Source organism: Phragmites australis, chromosome 2 (assembly GCF_958298935.1).
Source record: "Phragmites australis chromosome 2, lpPhrAust1.1, whole genome shotgun sequence".
Taxonomy (NCBI): Eukaryota; Viridiplantae; Streptophyta; class Magnoliopsida; order Poales; family Poaceae; genus Phragmites; species Phragmites australis.
In genome coordinates, this window is record NC_084922.1 from 5,045,086 (window position 1) to 5,071,371 (window position 26,286).

Below are 26,286 nucleotides of genomic sequence, written 5' to 3' on the forward strand. Positions count from 1 at the left end.
CATAAAACAATTAAAAGGAAAAGGAAAAGCTGACGATGCCTTGCCCCATGTGCACATCTGGTGATATGGCACTACCACATGAGCACAAATGATGATGCAGACAATTGACATGACGGCTTATGTGACGCTAACGGTGTCAAGGTCTAACAGTCATCACTATTAGGGCTAATTAAATCTGATGCATCAAAACCGAATTGGACAATCGAGATCAACCTATCCCGAAGGGGTACATTGCTTCTAATATGGATTGTCGAGTGGAGATCGGACGGTGGATTGTTACATCATCGATCTCTGAAATCGCGCTATGATCGCAGCTTTCTCCGGTGAGTGGTCGAAGTCGAAGAGGAGACTAGGACGAACCTGTTTGAGTAACATTATGTCATTGGTGATGATCAAAGAGAGTTGGAGGTGACAATGGTAGCCTCAAGTTTTGGAGCTCCGGTGCGAGGGGGTCTGGTGTCGATCTTGTCTCTAGAAGTAGGGGTTTTGGTTTGGTATGCCAAGAGAGGAGCCCTTGACCACATATTTATAGTCGAGGTGGGTTAGGAGTTGTAATCTACTTGGATTAGGGTTTGGAATGAGTCTAGTTTGAGCATGTTCCCACCTAATCTCAATTTGTCCTATTTAAATTGTTCCCTGCTATAAATAGAATCTCAGATGGTCGTGGAGTCCTCCTTGTTCATGTATGGGTCCACCTAGAAGGCTATCGTCTCGTATATGAGGCGAATTCGACCGAATTCCATCTCTGTGTCGATCGGTGAATAGGAGAGAGAGAGAGAGAGAGAGAGAGAGAGAGAGAGAGAGAGAGAGAGAAGGTAATCATGAAGAGGAAGACAATGTCCTGTTGGGCCTCGGCGTCGCGCAGATGGAATGGGACGGATAGGCCGTCTCGGCCTAGGTGGGATAGAGAGGGAAAGAGGGGAGAGGGGAGAGGTGAGGGTAGCTGGGCCGGTGAGAGAAGAAGAAAGAGGATGGGTCAAATGCAGCTGAGCTCAGCCCGAAGAGGTTTTCACCTTTTTCCTTTTCTATTTCTATGTATATGTATACATACATGTATATAGCATATCCGGGCATCCTAGGGTTTTCCGTAATTCTCAGAGCATATCTCTATCTCTGAGAAGGGGGTCCCTAGATAAAAGGAACATTCTGCAAAAACCTAGGGTATCATGTAAATAGTAAAGTTTATCTCAAAGAACGGGAAGAAAGACTTCAGAAAACGTACGACGCACCCTATATATACAGAGCCTAGGGACCCTGCGGAGGACAAGCCATTACAAGAGCTAATAAGTCGCGAGCACAAATCATAAGACACCACAAGCCAAGTAGGGAAGTTGCTGACTAGGATAGATCTATCTAGGCTAGTCACGCACTCCCTTGTAATAGGCTCACCCTTGATTCGTCTACTCAAAGCATCCCTATATATTCCACAAATTTGTAAGATCAGCGGTTCATCAATTGTCGATATATATATATATATATATATAGCCATTCTACACCCAACCCGGCCCAGGCTGCCCATGCCAGCATGCCGCCTCGCCCCAGTCAGAGCGTGCCATGTGGCCGCGCCAGCCGTGCGCCCGCGCCTACTCGGGCGTAACATGCGTGCCCCCACGCCTGCCAACCACGTGGTGTGCCGACCACACCCACACCCCACGTGCCAAAGCGTGCCACGTGGTGCATTGGCCACGCCCGCGCACACCCACATGTGCCAGGGCCCATCACGTGATGTGCTGGCTGCGCTTACGTGCCACGTGTCTAGTAGTGTTCAATAGTTTTTTAGTAGTTGTTCTGTAATATCAGTATTTTGTCAATAATTATTATTCAATAGTATCTATAATTGTCACTGTTAAACAAACTACTAACACTGCTGAATAAAACTATTGACCAAAAACTACTAATACTACTGGCAACTACTAACACACTATTGAACAATTTCACTGTAAATTTGAACTACCGAATAGTAAACTATTGATGACTACTGAACAATTTTTAATTATTGTCTAGCTATTTACATAACTATTAAATTAAACTACTAACAACTACTAAAGAATTACTGGAGAATTACTAAATGACAACCACTGAACACTACTGAAGAATTACTAGATGATAATTACTAGACAACTACTGAGCGAGTGGATAAAGACAAGCGGCGCAGGGACACGTGCCATGCGGGTTGTGACGTGGGAGCGGGGGCGTGCGAGGCGAGCGGCATGGGGACACGTGGCGCACGGGGGTGACACAGAGGAGCAGTTGGTGGCGCATCGCTGAGTTCGGCCTGACAAGGCGCATGTGTTGGGCTGAGGTGTAGAATAGCTATACTACACCCAACTCAACCTAGCTCGCTCGCGCCAGCAGGCCGCCCCACCCCAGTCAAAACACGCCATGTGGTCGCACTAGCTACACACCCCCGCGCTTGCCCGCATGTGCCAACAGTGCACGCCACGTGGCGCACCAGCCCGCGCACAGTGCCAGTGCCCCTGTGCCTGCCAGCCACGTGGCACATCGATCGCGTCCGCGACGCACCAAAGCGCGCCACATGGTGTGCTGGCGTGCACCGGCCGCGCCCACGCGCCACGTGCTAGTGTTCAGTAGTTCAATAATTCTTTAGTAATTATTCAGTAGTGTCAGTAGTTGTCACTATTGAACAAACAAATAACACTACTGAACAAAACTACTGATAAAAACTATTGATACTATAGGAAGAAATTCTTTTTATTCCCCCAAAACTATTGATATGGTATTGAAACTTTGAGGGAATAAACTAAACAGTTTTATACTATGCCAATTCTTTTAAGGAGTAAAATGAACTTCTTCATATATATATATATATATATATATATATGGTTTCTCTAGTTTGTAAAAACTTTGTTTCTTTTTATACAAACAGTTTTTTGTTACTTCTTTTAGTTTCAGGATTTCGGGATGTTACAGTGACATGGTAACCAAATAATAAGTAACTACTCCTTTCGATGATCATCAAGTGGTACCAGACCTACTTCGTTAGAAAGCCATATCTTACTCGTGAGGATAGCTAGATCTTGAATAATTTTGAGATGCATCTGAATCTTCCTAAAGCTCAGGGGGGCAATAACACCACTGATTGTTCTGGTACTTCGTCTGAGAATTGAAAGTGAGAATAGTCCATGTCTTGTAGTGAGTGGTGGCACACTAGTCTCCAGCCTCAGGAGAAATTATCTCCGAAGGTATTTGATTTCTACACATGCTAGAAATTAAAATAGGCTGGTTCACTCGAGCTTTCCCATCAGTAGGTATCAACAGCAACGGAAGAAGACACACAAACAAACCTGCCGAAAAAGAAAACCACAATGCAAGTCCGCTAATAATCCAGCTTGACATGACCTTACATTGGATCAAAATTCCAAGCTTGCTTTCATGACCGATGTGCCAAGTAATTAATATTGTTATCCCAGGGCAAAGAACAGAAGATTATAGTAATACATTTTCACTTGGGCGGCCTTCAGCACCAACCATTTGTTCCAGTAGCAGCAGTGTTCCAGTAAGCTAGGTTAGCAGCTAGGCTCTACGTTGCTTGAGCCTGTGGAACTCTCTTTGAGTCTTGACCACAGGTCTGACTGCTGACAGCTGAAATATAACACGTTTGCAAGCAGCACGAAGATGCTAGAAGAAGGCATCTCGTAAAGCATAGCACTAGCAGCAAGGCGAGGGCACTCGGAAACCATAAACAAGCCATGCAGACGGTGAGATGCAGAGAGACTGCCAGTGAGTGGCTCGCCGAGAGAGTTGTTTAGCTCTGTCCTTCGACGAGACTGGGCATGAGCACGTCCCAGTGCCAGTTAGAGTGTTCTCTTCTCTCTCTGCAACGAGACAGATTACACAACGGTGACTCAACCGTGCAGTGCAGGACAAGAGGGCCGGTCACTGGGACTAAGATTTGACAACACGAGCTGTGACAAAGAGACCTTTTGGTTTCTTTTTTCCGAAGAACCAGACCTTTTGGTTTTCATGTGGGTCCAGAACGGACACGCCGACCGAGCGAATAGCCGCGTGCCAAAATGCGCACTGTTCAATGCCATGATATGGAAAGGAAGTTTTTTTATTTTTATACATTTTAATATTAATATTTAACTAAATAGATCTCTTATGAAAAGATTTATAATAATAATAGAAAAATAAAAAATCACTAAAAAAATCACTTGTATTTTGACTTTTCTCTGAAAGTTATTTTGTTGAAAAAACCCCTCGAGAGTTTAACTTTGTTAAAAAAACACACCAAAAATTCAAAAAAATCAAAAAATTTCTAAAAAAAATAGAGACAATTCTAAGACCTTCTGTGAATTTTTTTCAAAAATAATATCGTTTGCATCATATTTCATGGAGAGGAAGTTTGAAAAAAAAGAAAAATGTGCAACTCATTTATTAACTCATGATATTGTAACTTCGTCCTGTCTACCATTATTTTTCCTACATAAATAATTGTTTAAGTAAATTAATAAAAATTGTTTCATTAATTTTGGGGGTGTTATAGATTAGTTCTGAATTAATCTATCTGTAACATATTTACTCAATCATGCACGTTACAATAACTATTTCAAGATTTCATGTATTTTTAGAAGATAGAGGATCATGTAAGAAGACTAAAAAAATTAGTTTTATAATTTTTTGATTAGTAAATAATTAACTATGCATTTAACTCGGATTAATAAATGAGGTGCATGTTTTTCTTTTTTTAAAACTTTCTCTCCATGAAATATGAAGCAAAGGATATTCTTTTTGGAAAAAAGTTCACAAAAGGTCTTAGAATTGTCTCTAGTTTTTTTAGAATTTTTTGTGAATTTTTTTCAAAAACATTGAATTTTTAGGGGTGTTTTTGCAACAAAGCCAAACCTTTGAGAGGGTTTTTTTGCAACAAAACAATTTTTGGAGGGAAAGTCAAAATATAAGTGACTTTTAAGGGGGTTTATATTTTTCTCTAATAATAAACTCCTACTGTTTTCTCATGGAACAGTTAGGTGCACCTATAGTACCGTAGTAGCGCCTTACCACCTCCTCATGAGATAATTAAGCCCTTGCCACCTCACCATGTGACCAGTACTGCGTTAGAAGTACTGTTCAGCGTTCTATTTTATTTTTTTATTTTTTATGTATAAAATAGTGATCTTCTGTTGCTCCAAAAATCCTAGTATTTTTTACGTATTTTATAATCCATGTATAACCTATTTTAATTAGATTCACCAAAAAATATTATGTAGAATTTAAACTAAATTTCTGAAAAATGGTTTTTAACTTCCAAAAATTGTTAGAGTCTTAAACAAATTTCCAAAAATCTAGGAAAATTTATTTTTTTTCTTATGTGATGGACTAATTTCTAAAATTATTTTCAGCCCTAAATTATATGGTGAAAAAGGGAGTTCCTTTATAATGTTCTATTTATATGTATTTTTATCATTTTCTGTGATATTCTTCTTTTTATTCAATTTGAATTCAAACCTATACACCCCTTGATTACGCCAGAAGTACTATCCATAGCTCTATTTTCCTTTTCCATCTTCTCTATTGAGTACCAGTCAGTTCCATTATTTCTTATTGCATAAGATTTAACATTTCACTGCATGTTACATCTAGGGAGCCTTACATCCTAGCAGTCATTCGGACCATAGCAAGTATAAGCACAAACACCATTATCTTAAGGTGCTTCAAACTCCTTTCCATTTCATTCTTCACAGAGCAGCCAGTTCCAACCCCATGTCATGTAAAACTTCTACTTTGTACCCTATATTCTGCATTCTGTTCATCACTTCCTCGACAGTATGACTTCTGTTGTCCTCCAACACATCCTCCTACATGAAAAAGTTGTATTTCTGCAACTCATGCAAAAAAAAAATAGTAAGAACCTTCAAAATCCAATTGATGTTGGACACATGAACAAAACTCACCCTAACATAGCATCTGAGGAACACCCTATCATTAGTTGGTCGGAGTTCCAGCTTTGCTCTTGCTCTTGCAATCGTAATAAAATCTGGACCAACCCAAATACACAGAGCCCTTGGATCCGCTGAAAGCACTCCTCTCTGCCATTCTCTCTCTCGCTTTTCTTCTGTTCTATAGCCATGTTACCAACGTCGATTGGCTATTTATAGCCATGCAAGGGTAAAATAGTCCAGTTTCTAGTCAAACTCTGTGACTTGACGCCATGAACCATCTGTTGTAAAGTAGGGGCAAATCGATGGCTTTTAATCGGAAAAGCATGGGCACTTACGCTTTTGGCCCATAAAAGGAACTAGAAGGATTAGGAAAATGAGTTCAAATGGAAGATAAAAGTCGTTTGCTAAATGAATCCTAATTTATTGAACGTTAATTATGAGGCCATGTTCTACTATTTGGTTTGATCTTGTAGTCCAAAGAATTACATACCATAACGTATTTGATATAATAGTCATTAGTGAAAAAGGAATAGTTATATAAACAAGTGAAGCAAATCCATCTCCAGTAATCTAATAATTCTTATCTTTAGACCACTATGAGCTGTTTACAAGCGAGTGAAGTAAACTCATCTCCAATAGCAACCGCCCTGTAAAGTTAGGTGCTTGAGTCTATAAAAGCACGTACATGTGTTGAGATAACTCTATAAAAACCGTTTACAACTCATGCATGAAATGACTACCGCTTTCCAGCAAATGAACCCCTGAGTTATCATTTTATACTTAAAGCTCTATCGTGTGGTCACTTCGCATCTAAAGCCTTAGTCAGGATAGAAATATTGACATTTAATTTATGATTAAAGCTCAGCCTTGTGGTTACTTCCATGTCTAAAGTCTGAGTCGGGACAGAGATATTATCATTTCATAGTTAAAGCTGAGTCGTATGAACACTTCGTGTCTAAAGCCTGGTGCACGATAGAATGTTATCATTTTATGCCTAAAGCTCTATCGTGTGATCACTTCGTGTCTAAAATGTGAGTCGTGACAGAGATGCTCTACTGGCTGTAGGATGTTGTCATTTTATGCTTAAAGCTGGTCGGTAGAGAACATAATAGCCAAATTTATAAAACTGAAATTAATTTTAGAAATTAGTCTATCATATAAGAAGAATATTAATGAATTTTATCAGATTTTTAGAGCAACAAAAGTTTTCTATTTGTATAGAGAAGATGAGAGGGAAAAATAGAGCTATAAACACTACTTTTTGCGCAGTCAAGTGGTGTATATGTTTATATTCAAATTGAATAAAAAGAAGAATATCACATAAAATGATAAAAATAAATATAAATAGAATATTACAAACAAACTCATTTCTTCACCAAATAACCTAAGCCTAAAAATAATTTTAAAAATTATTCTATCACATAAGAAGAATATTAGTGAATTTTTCTTGTTTTTTAGAAATTTATTTGAATCCCTAACAATTGTTAAAAGTTATAAAGTAACATTTTTGAGAATTTTAGTTTAAATTTTACATAGGATTTTTAGATGAGTCCAATTAAAATAGGTTACACACAGATTATAAAATATATAAAAAATTAGGATTTTTAGGATAATAGAATACTATTATTTTATATAGAGAAGATGAGAGAAAAAATAGATCTATAAATAATATTTCTAGCATAATATTATTCACACAGGGTTTACCATCCGCTGATGAGACAACGAGGGTCTAACCACCCTATTAGAAATCGATAAGACACTATCATGGTATCATAGATGTTTACCATCTTTCAAAGACAGTAAAAGTCTAACCGCTTAATGAGAGAATGGTAGCCGTCTATTTTTATCAGAGATATATTTATTTAAATATTAATGTTAAAAAATATAAAAAAAACTCATTGAAAGGCGGCGTTTTCGTTAACCAGATCGGGGCATAAGAACCGACGAAAGAGAGGGAAAAGGAAGAATGGAGAAAGAAAACCTGAACACCCCAATGTCCAATCCCAAGGACGTCGTTTCTTCTTGGAAACAAAAGCCCACTAGGCCGCGCACTACCTAAGGACCAAGTGGCAGTCGCAGTGCTGCCACCGAAAGCAACACCAGCAAACCAGAGATAGGGCTAGGTATGGGCATATTTTACCCGTATGCCATGGGTAAAAACCTGTTATGGACATGGATTTTGATTTTTAAATTTTTATCTATAGGCACGAGTACGTGTTTAAAATTAAACTCAATGATAGAAACGGTACAAAATAAGTCTACTTATGTCTATATCGTCCGCTCCACACATATGACATATGGATCTATTTTATTTTAATATATAAAGTTCACACTTCTTTAGGGTTTCTATTTGTTCTTCCCCTCTCTTAAACTTGTTACCAAAAATAGTTATATTGTTTGTGGTTTCGTAAATGTGTATAGAATAGGAATAATATGTTTAATATGTTGTATGTTCTTTATTTATTTGTATGTTTGATCTTACAATGCTTTTTACTATATTTATGAGTATACTAGCATGCTCTATGTATGTGATACTTGCTGATGGTAAGCATAGGTTATAGGTTTTACCTGTGACGGATAATAAGTATGAACATGGGTTTTAGAATTAACTCACAAATACAGATTTATATAGCTTCTATCCACGGTTAGAGTACCGTTGCCATCCTTAGATGGGGCAACGCAAAATCGACATGCACTAGCCAGAACAGTGCGGGTTAAGTAAGTTGGCCTCGTTTTGTAAGTGTGCGGGTCAAGTACCCGATTGTATGGTTCAAGTGGCTAAGAGGAATTGTTCAAAAGTTCAGAGTAGAATGTACTTACTTGGCGCATCCATGCCGTATCTGCAATGCGTGTGAACATCTGTTTCCAATGATCCAAATGTTCCAGGACTGGAGCATTGGACAGCTCATAATTGAATTCTGAAGCACAAGACAACCAAAAATGGTTGAAATTTAACCATACATTTTATTCATTTTTATTGCATCATTGTGGATTGCACTGTAAGACATCTTTAGACTAAATTACCAAGATATGAAGGGAACCAATTTATTCTTTCATTGGCATGTGGCCCTATACAATAGTATATGAGAACTTTTGCTAACTAATCATTTCATGTATATTTTATAGCTGGGACCTCTTCCCTACAACTACAGTGTGGTGCACTTACAACCCTAAACCCTCCCTGCAACCGAAGATCCACGCACCAATTAACTGAAGAATCTGCTGTTTACCCCAGCCCTGTACAGCTGCATGAACTCAGGGCCACAAGCAGAGAGCATAACCTCAGTATATGCGGGAACGAAAAAAACGTCACCTTCCTTTGCCTTTTCCCAGTCTGACATTGAATCTACCTGAACCTCGCCTTCCCCGGCCATCACCAGAAAGATGGATGGACCTGGCACCGGGGATATGACAACCAGTTCGCCTGGAGGTACCAAACAGCAATCGACCTCAAACTCATCAAATGGAGGGGTGTAGCGCCTTACGTATGGTTGCACAGGGACCCCACGCAAGATTTCCGGGAAGATCTGCATAAAGGATAATCGGTGATTAGATCCACAGCTTTCTGAAGTAGATTATCATATTTCATATAGATAAAAGAAAAAATTCCCAAAATCATGACAGTAGCGTGGAACAACTGATTATTATTTAGTATTTTTTGCAGATTCGAGGCATGACATACTCCCTTGCTAGATATTTGATCAAAAAAGAACTAGATATGTAGAAATTTCGCTATTTCCATGAATGTGTAAAACGGGCACCAAAGAAAAACAGCATTTGACAGAACGAGAACATGACCCTAGTACACATCAAGTTCTAACCTGAAAGACTCAATATCATAAAGTATGGTTGAACTATTGACGAAAGAGGTTGACTAACAGTATGGTTTTTGAGAGAGAAATACTTATCAAATCAAACAACACCTACATCTGAAGGACAGCATATGCAATATATAAAGCAGACAATATGTAAGTGAGTGACAAGCAGTAATCGTGTAACTGACCTGTTTGTATGTTAGCATCGAGCAAAGAGTTTGCACATCTATGTATTTAGGTGTCAAACCAGCGCGGACAACATTGTCTGAAGTGGCCATACATTCAATGCATTCCCCAGAGAGGTATGCGTGCGGTTCATTTGCACAAATATAAAGTGCTTCACCAGGACTGAGCTTGACATAGTTAAAGAAAAGTGCTGCTAGAACGCCAACATCTTCTTGATATTGTCTCTCCAGTGACAAAGCCAATTGTTCTTTCTCTGTTAATGTCCTAATCTGAATAGAGCAAGATAGAATCAATCAAGACAGAATCTTCATCAAATTTCTCAAAAATGCAAAGATACAAAAGGTACACTGGTGAATAGTGATGTAGCACATAATTATTTTTAGAGAAAAAAGGAGCTTATTTGTCTAGTTGCTTATCAGTTACCAACACTCAGAACCACTTTATATTTGAGGAATTGCACCAGACATACTTGTACATTTGAGTTATTCAATTTGCAAATACGTATATGTACTTAGCTTACCAGTTAAACTTTAGATTTAGTGCACGTCTGCTGAGATTTGCCACCTGTTTTCCAAATTTTTGGCAGTAAATCATACTTAGTGGGCAACAAAAAGGATTAGGTGGTAAATCACTAAGTATAGGTGGTTATTTTAGAAATAGGAAATGTACAGGTACCACCGGTGCAAATTTGTCTTTATTATAACAGAGAAACAAAGTGAAAAATATGTTTCAAGCTATGTAACCTCAAACAAAAGGGATGACACATATAGAAGTGGCAACATGGGGTGCTCATCAGTCCCTGATTACTTTCCATACTTGTAATTCATTCTACTAACCTAGCAATGTGATCCAGTGTTACGGGACACGGGTGCGAGAGTCGGAGTCCGACTTGGGTGTGGTGTCCAACTCGGCAACTCGAGAATATAGGATTCAGAGATTCTTCTAGAAGGAGAAATAAAATCGTAGTTCTGATTTACAATCAATCCACTAAATTCGTCAAGGCTAAACAGGAAAAAGAAAATAGAAAAAGATAAAAGTTGAAATGGGCCATGATTTGCTGGCCCATCCAGCCACGTCCAAGGTCCAACTTTACTTGCTCTGGTGCCCTAACTCTTCCAGCCGCTTCCGCCTTAGCCTCCTCTCCCCCGCCGCCACCTCCGCCTCCTTCGACACGGCCTAGGGTGTCCGATCTACGTCACATCGTGTTAGACACGAGTCGACACGCACACGTCAACACACCGAAATTGTTTTTGGACACACGTGTCCTGGTAACTCTGATGTGATCACAGAAAAAAGTGGCAAGAAATTCAACAACCTGGTAAACTTTCTAGCTTTAAATCATTAGCCACTACCTGCTAGTAATAAATGCTTGAAATTTCCAATGGTTCCAAATCCCAAATGGAACATATCCGTTGGAGGCTTTGTGATCAACGATAACTACTTGTCAGTTATGCTGAACATATTTTCTTTGCTGTTAGATTGGATGCCACAGTGTCATGTTAACATCTATAATCTATTATAAAATCCTAGATGTGTCTTTAACCAACATGGTGTTTAGCTTTGCAAGCAACAAATCACCTTGTAGGCTACGTGCAACCCTACCATTATATCATCTTCACATTTAACCTATATTAAAAGAATTTGAAACTTTCAGAATTGTGTTGGTTGTAACCTGAGCCCTGAGGTGCTCCAAAGTCCCAAAAGCTTCACAGCTACAATGTTCAGTGCAGGTTGAGGGGGTAAAAACAAAATCAGTCAGTTCAGTTCCATGGCAGCATATGGAACCTGTAGTTACGCACCTCTACTCCTCTAGGAGTAGTGCTGCATACAAACCACATGTTACATTTCCTCTGCACACCAAAAAGAATCGTTGTAATTTCCCAAGAATTTGTGGAGCTCCATTTCACAAGTTGGTTTCAAGTGATATATCATATTTCTTAAAACTAACAACCAAAAATTGTACTAGTTAGTGATCCTCTTCTAGCCTCACGCACATAGGTGCACTGGATATATTGAAGGGCACATATCTGGCCTAGCAAAAGCCCTGTTTCAGTGCTAGCATATCCAATTAACATCTAGAAGAATTACCATCGGCTCAATCATGAATGGCAGTGAGTTGACAAATACAGCTCATTATCATAGACTTAACTCTATGCTACCATAAAATATATGAAAGTTCTTATAATTGATGTCATAAGAAACTACTGAAGTCCACAAATATTAAAGCTCAAGAAAGTTTTTCACCTTGCTCTCAGTATTCAGGCGATTGATCAATTTTGCAATTGCTTCAGAAACCACGTCTTTACTTGCTGTCATTAGCTTAGCAAAAGCTGATTGCAAACTGGACTTCGCTTCATTACCCCCATCATACTCCTTCATACTCATAATCTTGCCAGCATCTTCATGCCCAACCAGCCCTTCAACTTCAGGTACAGTCCTCAAAACATCCTTGAGCTCCTTCAACATGGTATAAATGGCATATTAATTTACATGTAAAGGTTTGAGCTTTCCAGTCCAGGAAGGCTAAAACATCAAATTAAATAGAGCACATGTCCACTTTAAGAACATCAAATAAAAATAAATGGAGGGAGCATAAAATGATTTCGCTAGATCGAATCAACTGACGCCCTGCGGCTGACTCTTCTCTCATGCTATATCCCATTCAGTATTCACTCAAAACTAATCAATTCACAGTGAACTAGGAAGGCAAAGATGTGCGCCACCTGACGATGCAACAGTAGGAAACCTTTTCTTTTGAAAAGTGGAAAAAATTCAGAGCTGTTTGAAAACCAAAGAATACGCTTATGAAAAAAAATACAAATTCCTTCGATGAACCTGCTTGTAAGAGTGTTGTTCCGCAATTTATGTTACCAGGGTTATGTCAGTCAGACAGCCTAAAAAGTTGGTTCCTTGTCAATCAATCTACTTTATCAACTCAGAAAACAGACAAAATGGACAATATTGGTGCACATTTTTTTAAAAAAAAAATCAGCATGCACTGCTATTGTCACACACACTTTTCGTCTTTTCTTTTCTAACTAGGAAACCCCATTATAAATTATTATGTCCATTCCTAAGCTTGGCACAATTAAACTACTTTGTTACACCTGCACATCAACATCACATTGCATTATTTCCTATGGCCATTAAATAGACCTGAACCATCACATCTGTTAACTAATTTATCCATGAGATCTTCCAGTGATAGGACTTCCGACTTTCATCTTAGGCCTTGGACACCGCCACAACATCAAATGGGGAGAAGGAAAGCCTATTGATTACAACGGATTAAAAATAGTGAGGTCTACCCTTTTAGAATAACAATTTGATGATACATTTGAAGAAGTAAACGCGTACTTTCATTGTGTCTTGTCATGTGCATTTCAACTAACGCTAGTCGATAGTTCAAAGATAAACGTTTGGCTGACAAGACAAATAAAAAATAAACGCAACTCAAACTCGGGTTACTCGGCGAGAGAAAGAAAGAAAAAGATTAAGAACAAACGATTCAAGTTTTGGACAGGTACCTCAATACCGGCAAAGCCGCAAAGCGCCCGGAACTCGGTGATGGCGATGGCCATCTCCGGCTTGTGGTTGCCGTCCTTGTATGTGGACGGCCGCAGCGCGTGCAGCACCTCGGCGAGCTGCTTATCCGGGTGCGCCTGGATCGAGAGGGACTTCGCCACCGACAGCACCTGCAATTGCCAACGCATCGCCGAGTTAACTAGTGTTTGGAACGGCAAAAGCACGAAATGGGAAACAATCAAAACCAGGGAACCATTAGTCAACCAGTACTACCTTAAAGAGGAATGGGAGGTCGCCTCCCCACCGTGCGGCCACGGCGGGGCCGAGCGCGTCGGGGTTCCGCGAGAGCCAGTCCCGGAGGAGCGCGCCGCCGTCGAGGAGCGTCGAAGGGGCCGACGGGTGCGTGCCCATCCAGAGCTCGGCGTAGGGGCGGTCCGGGTCGGGGTCCGGGTCGCCGGCGAAGCGCGCGACGAGGGACGCACCCCCTCGTCGGCCCCACTCGTAGTGCTGCACCGCGCAGCGCAGCCGCAGCAGCCTCCGCCGCGGCGGCGGCGGCGGCGGAGACGACTCCACCATGTCGCGTGGCGGGGAGGCCGCCGCTTCGGCCTCGGGCTCCGGCGAGGGCGGGTCCTCCATTGGGCGGGGATTTGGACTTGGAGCGGCGCTGGGTTTGGCCGGGGACGGTTGGAGGGAGGGGAGGGGCGTTTGGATTTTAAAGGGGAGGGAAGAGGAGGCCTCGGGCGGCGGGCGCAGGGAGAAGACGACGACTTGGCCGATGCGGCGTGGGAAGTGAATTGACCGCGTCGGGTTCTTTTTAAAAAGAGGCTTAATTATGTATTACTATCCCGGTTTTTAATAGAAGCTATAATTTAATAAACTTCATTTTAAAAAATAAACTGTAAAAATAGAGCATTTTATTTGACCGCATACGCGAGCCGGGCTCGAACCCCTCCGCGCATAGGCACGCACTCACCGTGCCTACCGTCAGAGCGTGAGCTCGTTCGCGTCGGTTTTGCTTGAAAGTCACATCTTGTTTCTTTCCTTTCTCGCTTTCCTTGCCTACATTTCTCTGGTAAACCTTGCCAAACTAGGTATTTGCTTTTGTTATCTCTCATCGCCTCCATGAGCAAACACGGTGGAACGACTACGTCTTAGAATCCACCACGGAAAACAGTTTCGATTTGAGTTGCAACCAAATTCTGGAAATTTCAATCTGATGGCAATAACTTTAATTTCCACTTGAGTAGCAAACACGATGGAACAACTACGTCTTAGAATCCACCACGGGAAAATTTTCCATTTGAGTTGCAATCAAATTTTGGAAATTTCAATCTGACGGCAATAACTTTAATTTCCATTTGAGTCGCAATCGAGGTCTGGCAATTTTCATTCGATGGCAATAACTTTACGTAGGCTTGTAAACTTCTTGTTGGATAAGAGCAGGCAAAATCCAAATAGAGAAGGGTGCTCTATGAAGTAAAACCCCGTTTATAACTGCAAGACGGGGAGGGACAGAGAGGAAACCGCGGAATCAAACGGAAACGTTTCGTGGCGCCCACCCTAGTACGACGTATCGGCTTGGCCAATGCTGCATGCCAACGGCGGATACGAGGCCCACTAGTCCACACACCAACGCTACACACGGCGCAGAAACCACCGCCGGCTCTGGACTGTTACTCTGACGTAACAGTATGGGATGTCTTCATCGCTAACAAGTTTATTGAGAGGGATCCGGATGCAGGTATTAAGTTACGAGGAAACAGAAAAATTATTAGTAGATGAATAGTTTTCTAACGTTAATTACTGTAGTAAAAGTATTGTAAGTAACAGTTCCATTAATTTATTGTGTAGATTTTGTTGTTCCTGTTGCACTGTAGCAGTACATCTGGTCCATCAATCAATGATCCAACAGTCTACGGAGGTTTAAAGTCACCTAACTTCACCCGTCGGTGAAGTCAAATGATTCGATTCCTTATTGAGAGTAATCTACATGTCAATAGGAACGTCACGATGCAGTTGGTTGTTGATAACAAAGTTATCCTAAACAGTTATGTGAGATGATCTTCTTCTGCTGGCCCTGGCGATCGGCACGAAACACACCGTGCCTCGTGACATCTACGCTTGCCAGCTTATCTCTTCTTGACGTGCGTGCGAGAAAGTGACGGGAGCATTGTTAGCCGTCGTGCGCACGCGTGCATGGCGTCGTCTCCTCGTGTTGCGGATGGGGTTTTCGATGATGTCAGATCCTCATGGATCAATCCGGCTGGTGAGACTGCAAGATTACAGCCACATAGGACCGGTTCTGACATTTCGAAGGCCTCAGAGGAAACAAAAGGAAGAGGACCTTCACTAAAAATAAACACAATCTTAGGTAGAGACATAGAGAGCATGCGATGCCATTCGCTACACCAGCGCATCGTGACACCTATGCCTTTTTTCATGCTATGAATTAATTTGAACATCTAAACACACAAATTGGGCATTCAAATATATAGAACTAATTAAGACAAAGAATTTTGAAGCTTTACAACAAATAAAATTTTGATAGCATGTTATGTAAAGCAATTGTATGGTCTATCACATGCTCTTGTTAAAGACGCCTTTTGATTCTTACCTCTTCCATAAGAGATCGTGCCATTTGCTAATTTGTCCGGGGTTCTTCATGATTTTGATGTAGTGCATCTTTTCTTTTAGAGAACATCTGCCAGTGAAGTTCTTAGAAATAAAAACTATGAAATCAAATTACTGGGCAAAAGCAAAGAGGCAAAATTCCTTAAGGGCATAGGTGACTTGTGAGATGTGCACAAACCTACTCCTTGGCGTGCGTTAGTGCGTGCCATCCTTGCGCTGATGTGCCTAGTACCAGCTGCCTACGAGCCGCGCCATGGGCTCACCCTGTACTGTTGTTATTGCTTGTGTCGTCGCCGCTCACTCGCACGCCGCGTGATTGTGCTATGCTAGGGTTTGGCAACATCTGCTTCTGCTTACGGTTCGGGTCAACCAAGCATCCAAGGCCCCGAGCAATGGCCAGACCAGGGGCCTGTGGGCCTTCTTTTGCTAGATAATTGGACTCGCAAGAGGTTAGGAAGACCACATCACGCAGATGTATCTTCTCGGCCATGACACAAAGCACGACGCTAGGTTGCCAGCCATGACATAGTGATCTGCTGAAGGCAGAGGTCAGAGCACATAGGGTACTCTTGACTTTTGGGCTTCCCAGGGTGGTTGGCCCCGCTCACCCTGCCCCAGGGCCGGACCTGAGCCACAGCACACAGGCAGTGTCGGTGAGCTAGTCTCACTGTCGCAAGCAGGCGAGAGGGGCAGCTCGGCCGTGTTTTCAGGCTGCAGACACGTCGCATGTACCATGCATGTTCTTGCTCTTCTGCATCCGTGGGACATCGTCAATCCTAAGGGCAACTCCAGCGGAGCCCGTATCCGCTCCCCCAACCGCATCCACGTCGGATGCAGGCCCACGTGAGGGAGGGAGCAGTCTCCAGTGAAGCCCGTATCGTCCGTAACAGGGTTGCGGAGAGGGCCTGGGCAACGACAATATTGCGAAGGGATGCGACGGTCGCTTCCCTGTAGGCGAGGGGAATCAGGCTGTCTTCGTGCCTCCCGTGGAGCGACGGAAGGGGAGCTGGCGGGCGCATGCAGAGGTGAGGCGAGCAGCTTCGGTGGCCGGCGGAAGACGCATCGTCCCCGGCGGTGGAGGATTGGGCCGCCACAGGTTTGGCGGCCGCGCTCCCAGGTCCCCCCCCCCTTCGGTGTGCTCGGCCACAGTAGCAGGTCCCTGGTCATCACCAAGCCTCTGGTAAGTCTTCCGTTGAGATATCGTCGGTTAGCCGGGGGGTTGGGCTCCCTGATGTGCCGATGGTCGTCGCCGTAGGGAGCATGGGGGAGATAGAGAGGGACACAGGGAGAGGTCGGGGGAGGAGCGATTAATGTTGCTTGTTGTTGGTCAGTGAATCGGGGTGCTTGGTTGTCTTCTCCGGCTTGCCGAGCTCCCCTGGTCGTCGTTGTTATGGTTGTGCAAAGGATAGCTTCGATGCGTGGTGAAGAAGGAGATGGTCTCGTTCTGCCGTAGTCGATGCAAGTGATGGCGTCCTGCATCGTGCTATAGTTGTAGGGGTGTTTCCGGCGTAGATGAAAGGCTCTAATCTATAGCTTGAACTTGTGTTGCAGTGTGAATCTTGCTAATCGTGAATACCTAGGTTCCTGCTAGTTGATTGTTGTATGCATAGTGATATGCCTGTTGTTATGGAAACATGCAATTTAGTAGAACACAACGTCAGTCATGGGGTTCAGGTAGTTTGGGACTTTTCACAGTTGATACATCATACCTGCTAGGTTATGCAATTCCGTGTGAATCTCTTTGGAGTTTGATCCGACTAGTTTGTTTGTAGGTTGTGCAATTGGAGTTGTTAAAGTGGTTAGCTCATACCCGGTAGTTCTTTGTAGTGGTTGAAATGTACAGACTATAGGTTATGTTCAGAAATTGAGCAAATTTGATTTGTTGCATTGGTTGAACGGTAGAAACTATAAGATATGTGGTCCAGAGAATTAAAGTACTATTAGCTTGTTTGCAATTGGAGTTCTAGAAGTATTTAGATCATACCTGGTAGCTTGTGTTGACAAATTGAGGAAATTCCATCTCTTGATGTCCGAAGTTCACATTGTCTGCTAGTTATTTGGTCATGCTTGCTGTTTAGGTTGTTTATACATGTTGCCATATTGGTAAACTCCATTTGCCCTTGATTTTGAAAACTATGGTCGTTCATGCATGTCCTAGTTCTAGATGGACACCACAGAGCTTGTCGCTCTTGTGTCGATGCTCCAGGATCATGTGCAGGAGGCAGCTCAAGCGTTGAAGAAGGTTGGCTACGACATTTTGAGTATGGACAGCTGCCCTGCGGCCATGGATCTGAACCGAGCATTTCCAGAAGTGGATAGCATAGCGCAGGACTTGGAGCAGCTTGTCTTTCAGGTAGAAGATGCTTTGATCAGCGGTAGCATACCCAATCATTCTGGTAACGCTGAGCTCTTGAGCGTAGCAGTCCATGAGGAAGCGTCGGGATCAAAGGACATTGATGAAGATGACGTCCTTCCCACTGACTGGAGCTCTGAAACCGTTTTGTATCTTGATTTGGATGATGACATATCCATTGAATCGGATCGTTCATGGAGGCTGTAGTCGGGTAGGTTTATTAGTTGTAGTTGTTTGTGAATTAGCGAGGTGACTAAGCTGAACCCTATATTTGTGTGTACTGTCAACTGGTTTTTCAATAATGTTTGATAAGACATGTGGTGGAAGGCCTTATATTTAACTGGAAGGAAACATGTTGAAGTTGTTCAATACATTGTGTATGTCAGTGCTTATTTGCTATTATGCAGGGACTCTATGGAGTATGCAGACTTCCTTCATGGTGACAACGATGCAATCCCCTAGGACGACGTTGTGCCGACCACCCAAGAAGGCATAATCGGCACACAGCCTCCTGTGGCTCAGGTCTAGTCTCAAGAAGCACCGGTAGAGATGCCAATTAGGGGTGGCAGTGGGCAAAGCTACTCCATGAAGGAAGATCTACTGCTTGTGGCTTCATGGCTGAACGTGAGCATGGATCCCGTGGTGGGGTCGAACCATAGTTTAGGAGCTTTCTGGCAGAAGATCGAGTCATACTTCCATGAGAACAAAGACTTCCCTTCTACTCGCAATATGAAACACCGTAGTCACTTTTTGCAGCGCGGACATCCCTAGCTCACTTGCAACGTTCCTCCTCTATTGAAACCATGGGTCCTTCTCCTCAACCGCCCCCACGATCTTGAGGAAAATGTTATGTTTCATCTGGAACCTGTACCAACATACATCATTACGCACATCACACATACATCACCACATAACTCTTACGAATGTGGAGAGTCACAATTTGTAGCAATACCGGTGACAAAAAATGGAGTCGGGGTACACGGGAGATCGGCAAAGTAGTCGTTGTACAACCTAATATGGCCCTCCAGCCGATAACGGTGGATACGCTTCTAACCAGGCACTGAACCACCCCAAGGTCACCTCTCTGATTCCTCCGACTCGACTTGCCAGGCTCTTATAGTCTCTATGAACATATCATCTTCCTCATTGGAAGAGTAGTTGCAGGAGAAACACAGCTCTCTCAAGTACTCCTTCCAGGCTACACGAGAATCCATTTGGGTGGCTTGCATATGTTACACTACACCTGCCTCTTATATATAGTGCCATGCTCAGTCTTGTGAGGGAAGCCACTGCACTTCCTTCCCCAAGACACCATTAGTCGGGAGGCTTCCTCTGCAAGCTGAGTCACCTTCCTCTACAAGCTCGATAAAATATCATGCCAACAATTTTTATCCCGCTGCACTACATGACTGGCACAATTAGTAATACAACAGTCCGTACGGAAAACCATATATTTATTTCCAAATTAACAAAATTAATTAACGTCCAAGCAAATAATTACGAAACCATTGTATCGCCGTTGCAGCGCGAATATTTAAAAAACAATGCTGCTTTAGCGATTATGGCGGTTGGAGAAAAAATCGTTTAATACAAGAGAGAGAAAATAGTGGATGAAATATAAGGTTTATGTTGAAGATGGACGGAATGAGTGATGCTGTAATAGTATTTTAAGTATGAAATTTTAAATAGCTGCCGAAGATAACCTAAATTAAAATGCGCGCACGTGAACCATGCAATGCGAAGGGGTCTCCCATACCATCTGCACCCTTGGAGGCCAACAAGCAGCATGGGCATGCAAATCGGCAGGTCTCCAGCAGTGGAGGTATCCAGTGCTACAGCAGTGGAGGTACCCCGCAAAGTACTGTAGCACTGTAAATTCATTTTCTGTAGATCCTCTATCCGGTGCTACAGTACTACAAGTATGTGCTCCGTAGTTTTGCCGGGTTACTGTATCAGTACGCAACAATGTAGCAGTACTGTTCATAGGCTGTCAGTGAGTCCGAAGGGAGAAAAAGAATAGTAAAAGGTAAGAAATATGGTAGCTATTGGAGATAAAAAAAATAATGGATGCTGTAAGTAGTGTTTTTGAGGATGATAATTTGAGTTAGCTGCTGGAGATGATCTGAAGAGTACACTGCATCGTCTCATGTGTCCCGGATTTCCAGCAAAACGAGGAGTTAGATCTGTACACGTGAGTACCCCTTCTATCCAAAATAAAGTCTATTTAAGTATTATAAGTCAAATATTTTTAACCACTAGTAAAAATTGGTAATATAAGGTTGATGCTTCTAGATTCATTATGAAAAATATTATCATAATATATAAGTCTTTTTATTTAAAATAATTTATTTTATAGATATTATTAATTAAAGTGGCATATCAAAGATCATATCGATATCTTAATATGCTTATTTTATGATTGGAGGGATTGAAATATTTTTTTTACAATATTGTTAATTAAAATGACGTAGTGAAGACCGTGTCGATACTATGCTAGATTTGGGATGCAAGGGAGTACTTACTGAGTCTCTACGCAACACACGAATCTTCCGAGTTGGTTAAAGGCCCGCTTGGGAGTTTGTTAAAGGGCTCCCTGTGAGCTTTTTCATTTGCACTCAACCTGTTTTGACCTTGAGGATCCAAAGTGGCATGTTAGCACACGGATTAAGTTTGCGTACCAAGAGCTTAGTATGCTATTATTAAACTGAGAAACAATGGGAAACGATTCTCAAATTCAGTTGAATGTGGGTATTGGCATGTTTCCCAAATGTTGCCTGCCCCTCTTCTTTCCACAATTTGGACAACCTATTGTTTCCTTCAGAGATCAAACTAATGAAAAAAGGTCAGCAACATTGCACATGAATATTCAGTACTATGTAAGCTAATGAAACATGGTCAGCAACATTTCACATGAATATTCAAACCAACGAAAAATGGTCAGCATAGTTTTCCTGTTCATTTTTTCACCAGAAAAGTCACTATTTTGACTTTATTCCAGATGTGTGGCATGCAACAATTTGGAATGTACAATGCAAACAGTACATGGACCACTTGAGAGCATTTTTGTTCTTCCAAGATTGGCACAACAATTCTTGCCAACGGATGCGCATCACAAATGGCAAGTGAACCTGACCTTATCGCATATGTCACCTTTCGTTTTCTCCCATCCAATTTCCGTTGCAGTCTAGACTCTAGAGAGGAAAAGAGCTCAAGAAATGTTCCTGTAGATATGTACGCCGCTGTATGGGCGCGTCAGACCTACGTGGCCACGTGAGCAGCCTCTTGTCCATGAACTTTCAGTAACCTTTCAGAGCTCAGACGAACAGAACCCTCTCGTTTTCAGAACTGAATTCTTCGCAGAGATTTGTTGAGATCGTGAAGAATTTTTGCAAATTGCCCTGAGAGTGCAGTCGCATATGGTCTGCATAGATCTTTATCGCAACATGACTCATTCGACAGCAACTCCCAACTTGTTCCAATAAGAGAGAGAGAGAGAGAGAGAGAGAGAGAGAGAGAGAGAGAGAGAGAGAGAGAGAGAGAGAGAGAGTCTGAAGATAGAAGATGCCATGTGTTGTTGCAACGAAAAATGACGTGAACATGCCTTTGATCTGCGTGCACGGTCATGAGCCAGTGACTTCTGGTTGACATGTTGACAATGATAGTACTGACCAATTTCAACGTACAGTTTTTTTAGTGGAATTGCAACATACAGTTTCGTATGATGTTTGGAATGAATCAACGCATGCATGCAAGCTACAAATTCAGTTGGGGCTTTGAGCCCAAGATATTCCCGCGCATTCAGCTTGTAGCATGAGGAATGAAGAACAAGTCACGAGAACTAAAGCGACATCACTGAAAATGTTTGCACGCAAAGCAATAATGACTGCTCATCGAAGTAACTGATCACAAGCAAGCAGACTTTTTATGGATCCAAAGCCAGTTAAACGAAGCACTTGCTTGTTTAAGTGACCTATGATGACTCTTTTGATCTTTACGAAGTGGCTAGTCGAATGAATGACATAATGAAGCTCCGAGGCTTGGGTTTTGCCGTTTTACCAGTGTATAGCGCTCAGAAATGGTCTTTCATTTTTTTGTTTAGGAATGGTCTTTCATGATTTGTAATTCTTAATCTTCTATTCTATTAGTAACTGGCTAACAAAAAGCCTCCTCCTCTGCTTTAAAGGCTTAAAAATTATCACGTTAATCAGAAAAAAAAGCAAAATGTCTCTATACATATTTATAAAGTATCCATCATTGCCATTAAATAAAGTAACCTAAAATACATACTCCTATATTAGTTTCTCTATTAACCAGCTCTGACATTATTAAATCTTCTATTATCTTAGTAACTAGCTAGCCAGCAAAATAAGCCTCCATGTTCGAATACATCGCTTAATTGGTGGGTATTAGTTATGACCGTGGAGATTGATCGTGTACATATAGAGAATTGAAAATCAATATGGAAAAGAAAAACCCAACGTTTAAAGACTTTACAAATGTACAAATCTATCCGTATATACATAGAAATTTTCACGTGACGCAAAAGAAAAGAAGCTAGACTCCCGCACGTGCACTTGATGTAAAAAAACAGAGAGCATGCGTGCGCACATACAAGCCTCAGCGCCCGCCATACATACAAAGCCTCCGGCCCCTCGAAGTTGCACACCTGTGCCCCCGACGATGAGCACAAAGCACCGACGCCGAAGGGCTCTCGGCGGCTTTTGCTGCAACTCTGCCACCGCCGTGAGGGGAATCGGCTTCTCTCACTTACACCGGGTGAATAGTACCCAAGACTTACTTCTGTGAAATAATAGCCGCAAACAGCGATTTCATGAGCAATAAAGGTACGAACAGTAATTCCGTGCACAGTATTTTAAGATCAGTAATCACACATTCATACCTTATGAACAGTAAGTTACTACAGATTACTATTCATTCATACTCATACCACTGTTTATGGTGTTGTTCACTTCCGCCGTGAGGGCTTGGGTTACGAAGCCGCAAGATCAGTGACGATATATAGATTCAAAGGTGTGAACCGCTACAATTATCCTATCAATCCAAGTCTGCCGCAGCATCGAGAGCTCTAGGTTTCAGGTAACTACAAGAACAACGACAACGACAACGAGTTGAATGATGGGACAACAGGCCGATTGATGAACGGGGCTTGTGGACTGAGGCGCTGGGGCAATCAACAATAGGGGTGCTTGGTGTGAGAGCAAATGTGGCGAACCAAATATATGATGTGCATAGCATTCAACAATAGTAGACTTAGATTAAAACCTGGGATCGGTGTTAGAGGCGAGATGTACAGGTGGAAGGGCGCTACTAAATTCATGCCTTTGTTTGTGTCGCGTATGTGATAATGATTAAGAGACCAACTATTTTGAGTAGGGATGTAAGTGTTGAAAACTTGCGTAACTGAATAAAGTGGCGGGTCTTCGGAACCCGAAAATGAAGACTTAGTGGAAAACACACAAGCTGGAGAACTATGCACTATAACTAATATCACATGTCTTTTCGATTACATGCCGCTCTATTTATAGGCCATACCCGATCGTTCTTTGTTACAATGTACAATAATATCCCTCTAACTGCCACATTCCTAGCACATTCGTGGGTATTTTGATACTATCCTAAGCACGTATGTCCTATTTATAATCATGCCCTTCTCGGTCTTCAGTTATTAGCGATGGTCATCCCTTCTCCTAGGCTCCTGAAGGTCTATGGTCGATGGCACCTTCGGCGCATCTTCGGTCAACTTCCTCGTGGCACCATGTGATGATCTTTGATCGGCTTATGAAGGCCCGCTGAATGCTTCGCCTATGATGACACCTTCGGCGTCCCTTCGGTCATTTCCCCCTGCGAAGCCCAACGAAGGCCTTCAATCTCCTTTAGAAGGCTCGACATAGGCTTCACTGATCCTAGCACCCGTACATGCTCCGGTGGCGCCAAGCATCCGCAAGGTACCTTTGACATGTCCAAATGGTTCCTGCAATATTACAAAGCCATGACAGTCATACACTTTATTAGTAAAGTGGCCGCAGAGGCCTTCGACCCTGCATCTGAAGAGGCCTGTGAGACCATCCCCCAATGGCAGGCCCCCAAGGGCAAGGCTCTTCTTCGATGGGCCAAACCTGTGAACTAGATGATACTACCGAACGACGTCCCCTTCACCCCGTGAAAGGACTCGCGCTCTACAGTTTACGTCTAGCCAAGGAGCCCCCCTTGCACGCCCGAAGGGTCTAACTTTTTTTGTGATGGTTCACATCTCAAGGCGTCGGTTTTTTAGGCGGTTATGATTCATGTCTTAACTACCATAAAGTAGATGGTTTGGATCCCGAACCATCGTCTCCTCAACTGACTTGAAAGTTTTTACCGCTATATATATCACCTCGTGGGTCATTTTCACTGCAAACTCTCCTGCTTCAAGCATGCGCGCATAGCTTTTCACCCTCTGTACGAAGGCATCCTTAACCCTTCACAGTTTTGACCCTTCGGAACAAAACCCAGACAACCTAACCTAATGGCTCCAAAGAGAAAGTCTGGCAAGACGAAGACATACTGGATTGGGAAGTCGAAGGTTGACGAAGAAGTTTTGGCCAGTTTAAAGAGAGAAGGCCCGATAAGTGACATGTGGAAAGTCAAGCTTCCCAAAGATCAGGAGACTCGAGAGCCAGCAGATGACGAGGCGATTGTCTTCGTATATTATTTTAGAACTGAACTTCGCCTACATTGCAATGAGATGGTGAAGAAGGTCCTCAAAAGGTTTGAGATTTTTCTCCACCAACTGGCGTCGAATGCCACCGTTCAACTTAGTCTCTTTGTCAGAAGGAACGAAGGCATCAACAAGGGCCTTCGTTGCCATTCACTAGGTTCACCATCAACTGAAGCCTATCTTTGTTGACAATGTGCAGTCCGAAGCTCACTACGACTGCGCAAACTTTACCTACTGAGGAGGTCTGTCCACGCCTGTTGTAGCTTATAAGAACAAATGACCGAAGGATTGGATGCAATGGTGGTTCTACCACAAGGTAGACAACAAGGACTATCTTGTGTCAAAGTGCCAAGAGCTCAAGGTAAACCATGCCCCCGGACGTGGTGATTAAGGGCGCCCAGCGAGAGGCCTTTGAAGCCTTCACAAAGTGTTCGAAGCATTTCAGCACCCACGATCTTGTCAAGGAGTTCCTTGTCGCAGGCATCTGGCTGCTCAACGAAGGATGGATCATCCCGTCGTTCGGGCCAAAAGGACCGGAAGGACTTTGTCATCCCCAGTTTGATTTCACTAGTTTTTGCGGTCGCTAGTTTCTATGGTGAATCTATTACTATGAACCTTGTTTCCTTGCTACTCTTTATTCTGCGGTTTGGCTCTGTTCTGTTGGCTTCGATGGTAAGTAGCTTGCTTGATAGACTGATCAGAATCTTGGGTAGCTCGGCCTAGCTCCTGTGGTGAAATCTATCACACTAATCAATAAAACATAGTATGTGTTGGATGGCCGTTAAGTCAGTAACCTGCATTGAGAGCAACTTTATCCTTTTAACACTCGTTATGTTTATTCATATGTTATCCACCTCTTTGTGATGATTGACATACATGATATGTTTGTGAACATGAGTAGCATATGTCCTGTCATATTTGCTGATGAAAATATGTCCTGTCATATTTGCTGATGAAATGCTCATGTTAGTTAATATGATTTTTGATTTTTGTTGTTGGCAATCATGTTCTTATTCTTGTTTTAAATCCATAGTTAATTTAATTAGAATGATGCTAAAATGTACTTTGAAACAACAATCCAGAAAATATAAAGTAATTATAGCTCACTCAGATGTCATTAAACTTGATGCATTCGATGGCACATGTTTTAGACGC

General features: G+C 42.3%; 1 protein-coding gene across 1 annotated transcript; it reads right to left on the reverse strand.

Annotated features, from left to right (window-relative positions):
• Positions 1-8,531: 8,531 nt before the first annotated feature.
• Positions 8,532-14,218, reverse strand: LOC133895773 (mannose-6-phosphate isomerase 1-like). The gene is made up of 5 exons (XM_062336279.1): positions 13,703-14,218; positions 13,432-13,599; positions 12,149-12,361; positions 9,907-10,173; positions 8,532-9,430 (listed from the first exon to the last, which is right to left on the reverse strand). Exons 1-5 carry the CDS (start codon positions 14,063-14,065, stop codon positions 9,110-9,112), a joined length of 1,332 nt encoding a protein of 443 aa, XP_062192263.1. The 5' UTR covers positions 14,066-14,218; the 3' UTR covers positions 8,532-9,109.
• Between the last annotated feature and the right edge of the window lie 12,068 nt (positions 14,219-26,286).

Bases quoted from the DNA above. Each gene is read 5' to 3' on its own strand.
- LOC133895773 (XM_062336279.1), bottom strand. From the start codon at position 14,065: ATGGAGGACCCGCCCTCGCCGGAGCCCGAGGCCGAAGCGGCGGCCTCC. The intron at 13,600-13,702 runs GTAGTACTGGTT...TGGCAATTGCAG, and splicing joins ACCTCCCATTCCTCTTTAAG to GTGCTGTCGGTGGCGAAGTC. The intron at 9,431-9,906 runs GTCAGTTACACG...TCCTTTATGCAG, and splicing joins CGATGCTAACATACAAACAG to ATCTTCCCGGAAATCTTGCG.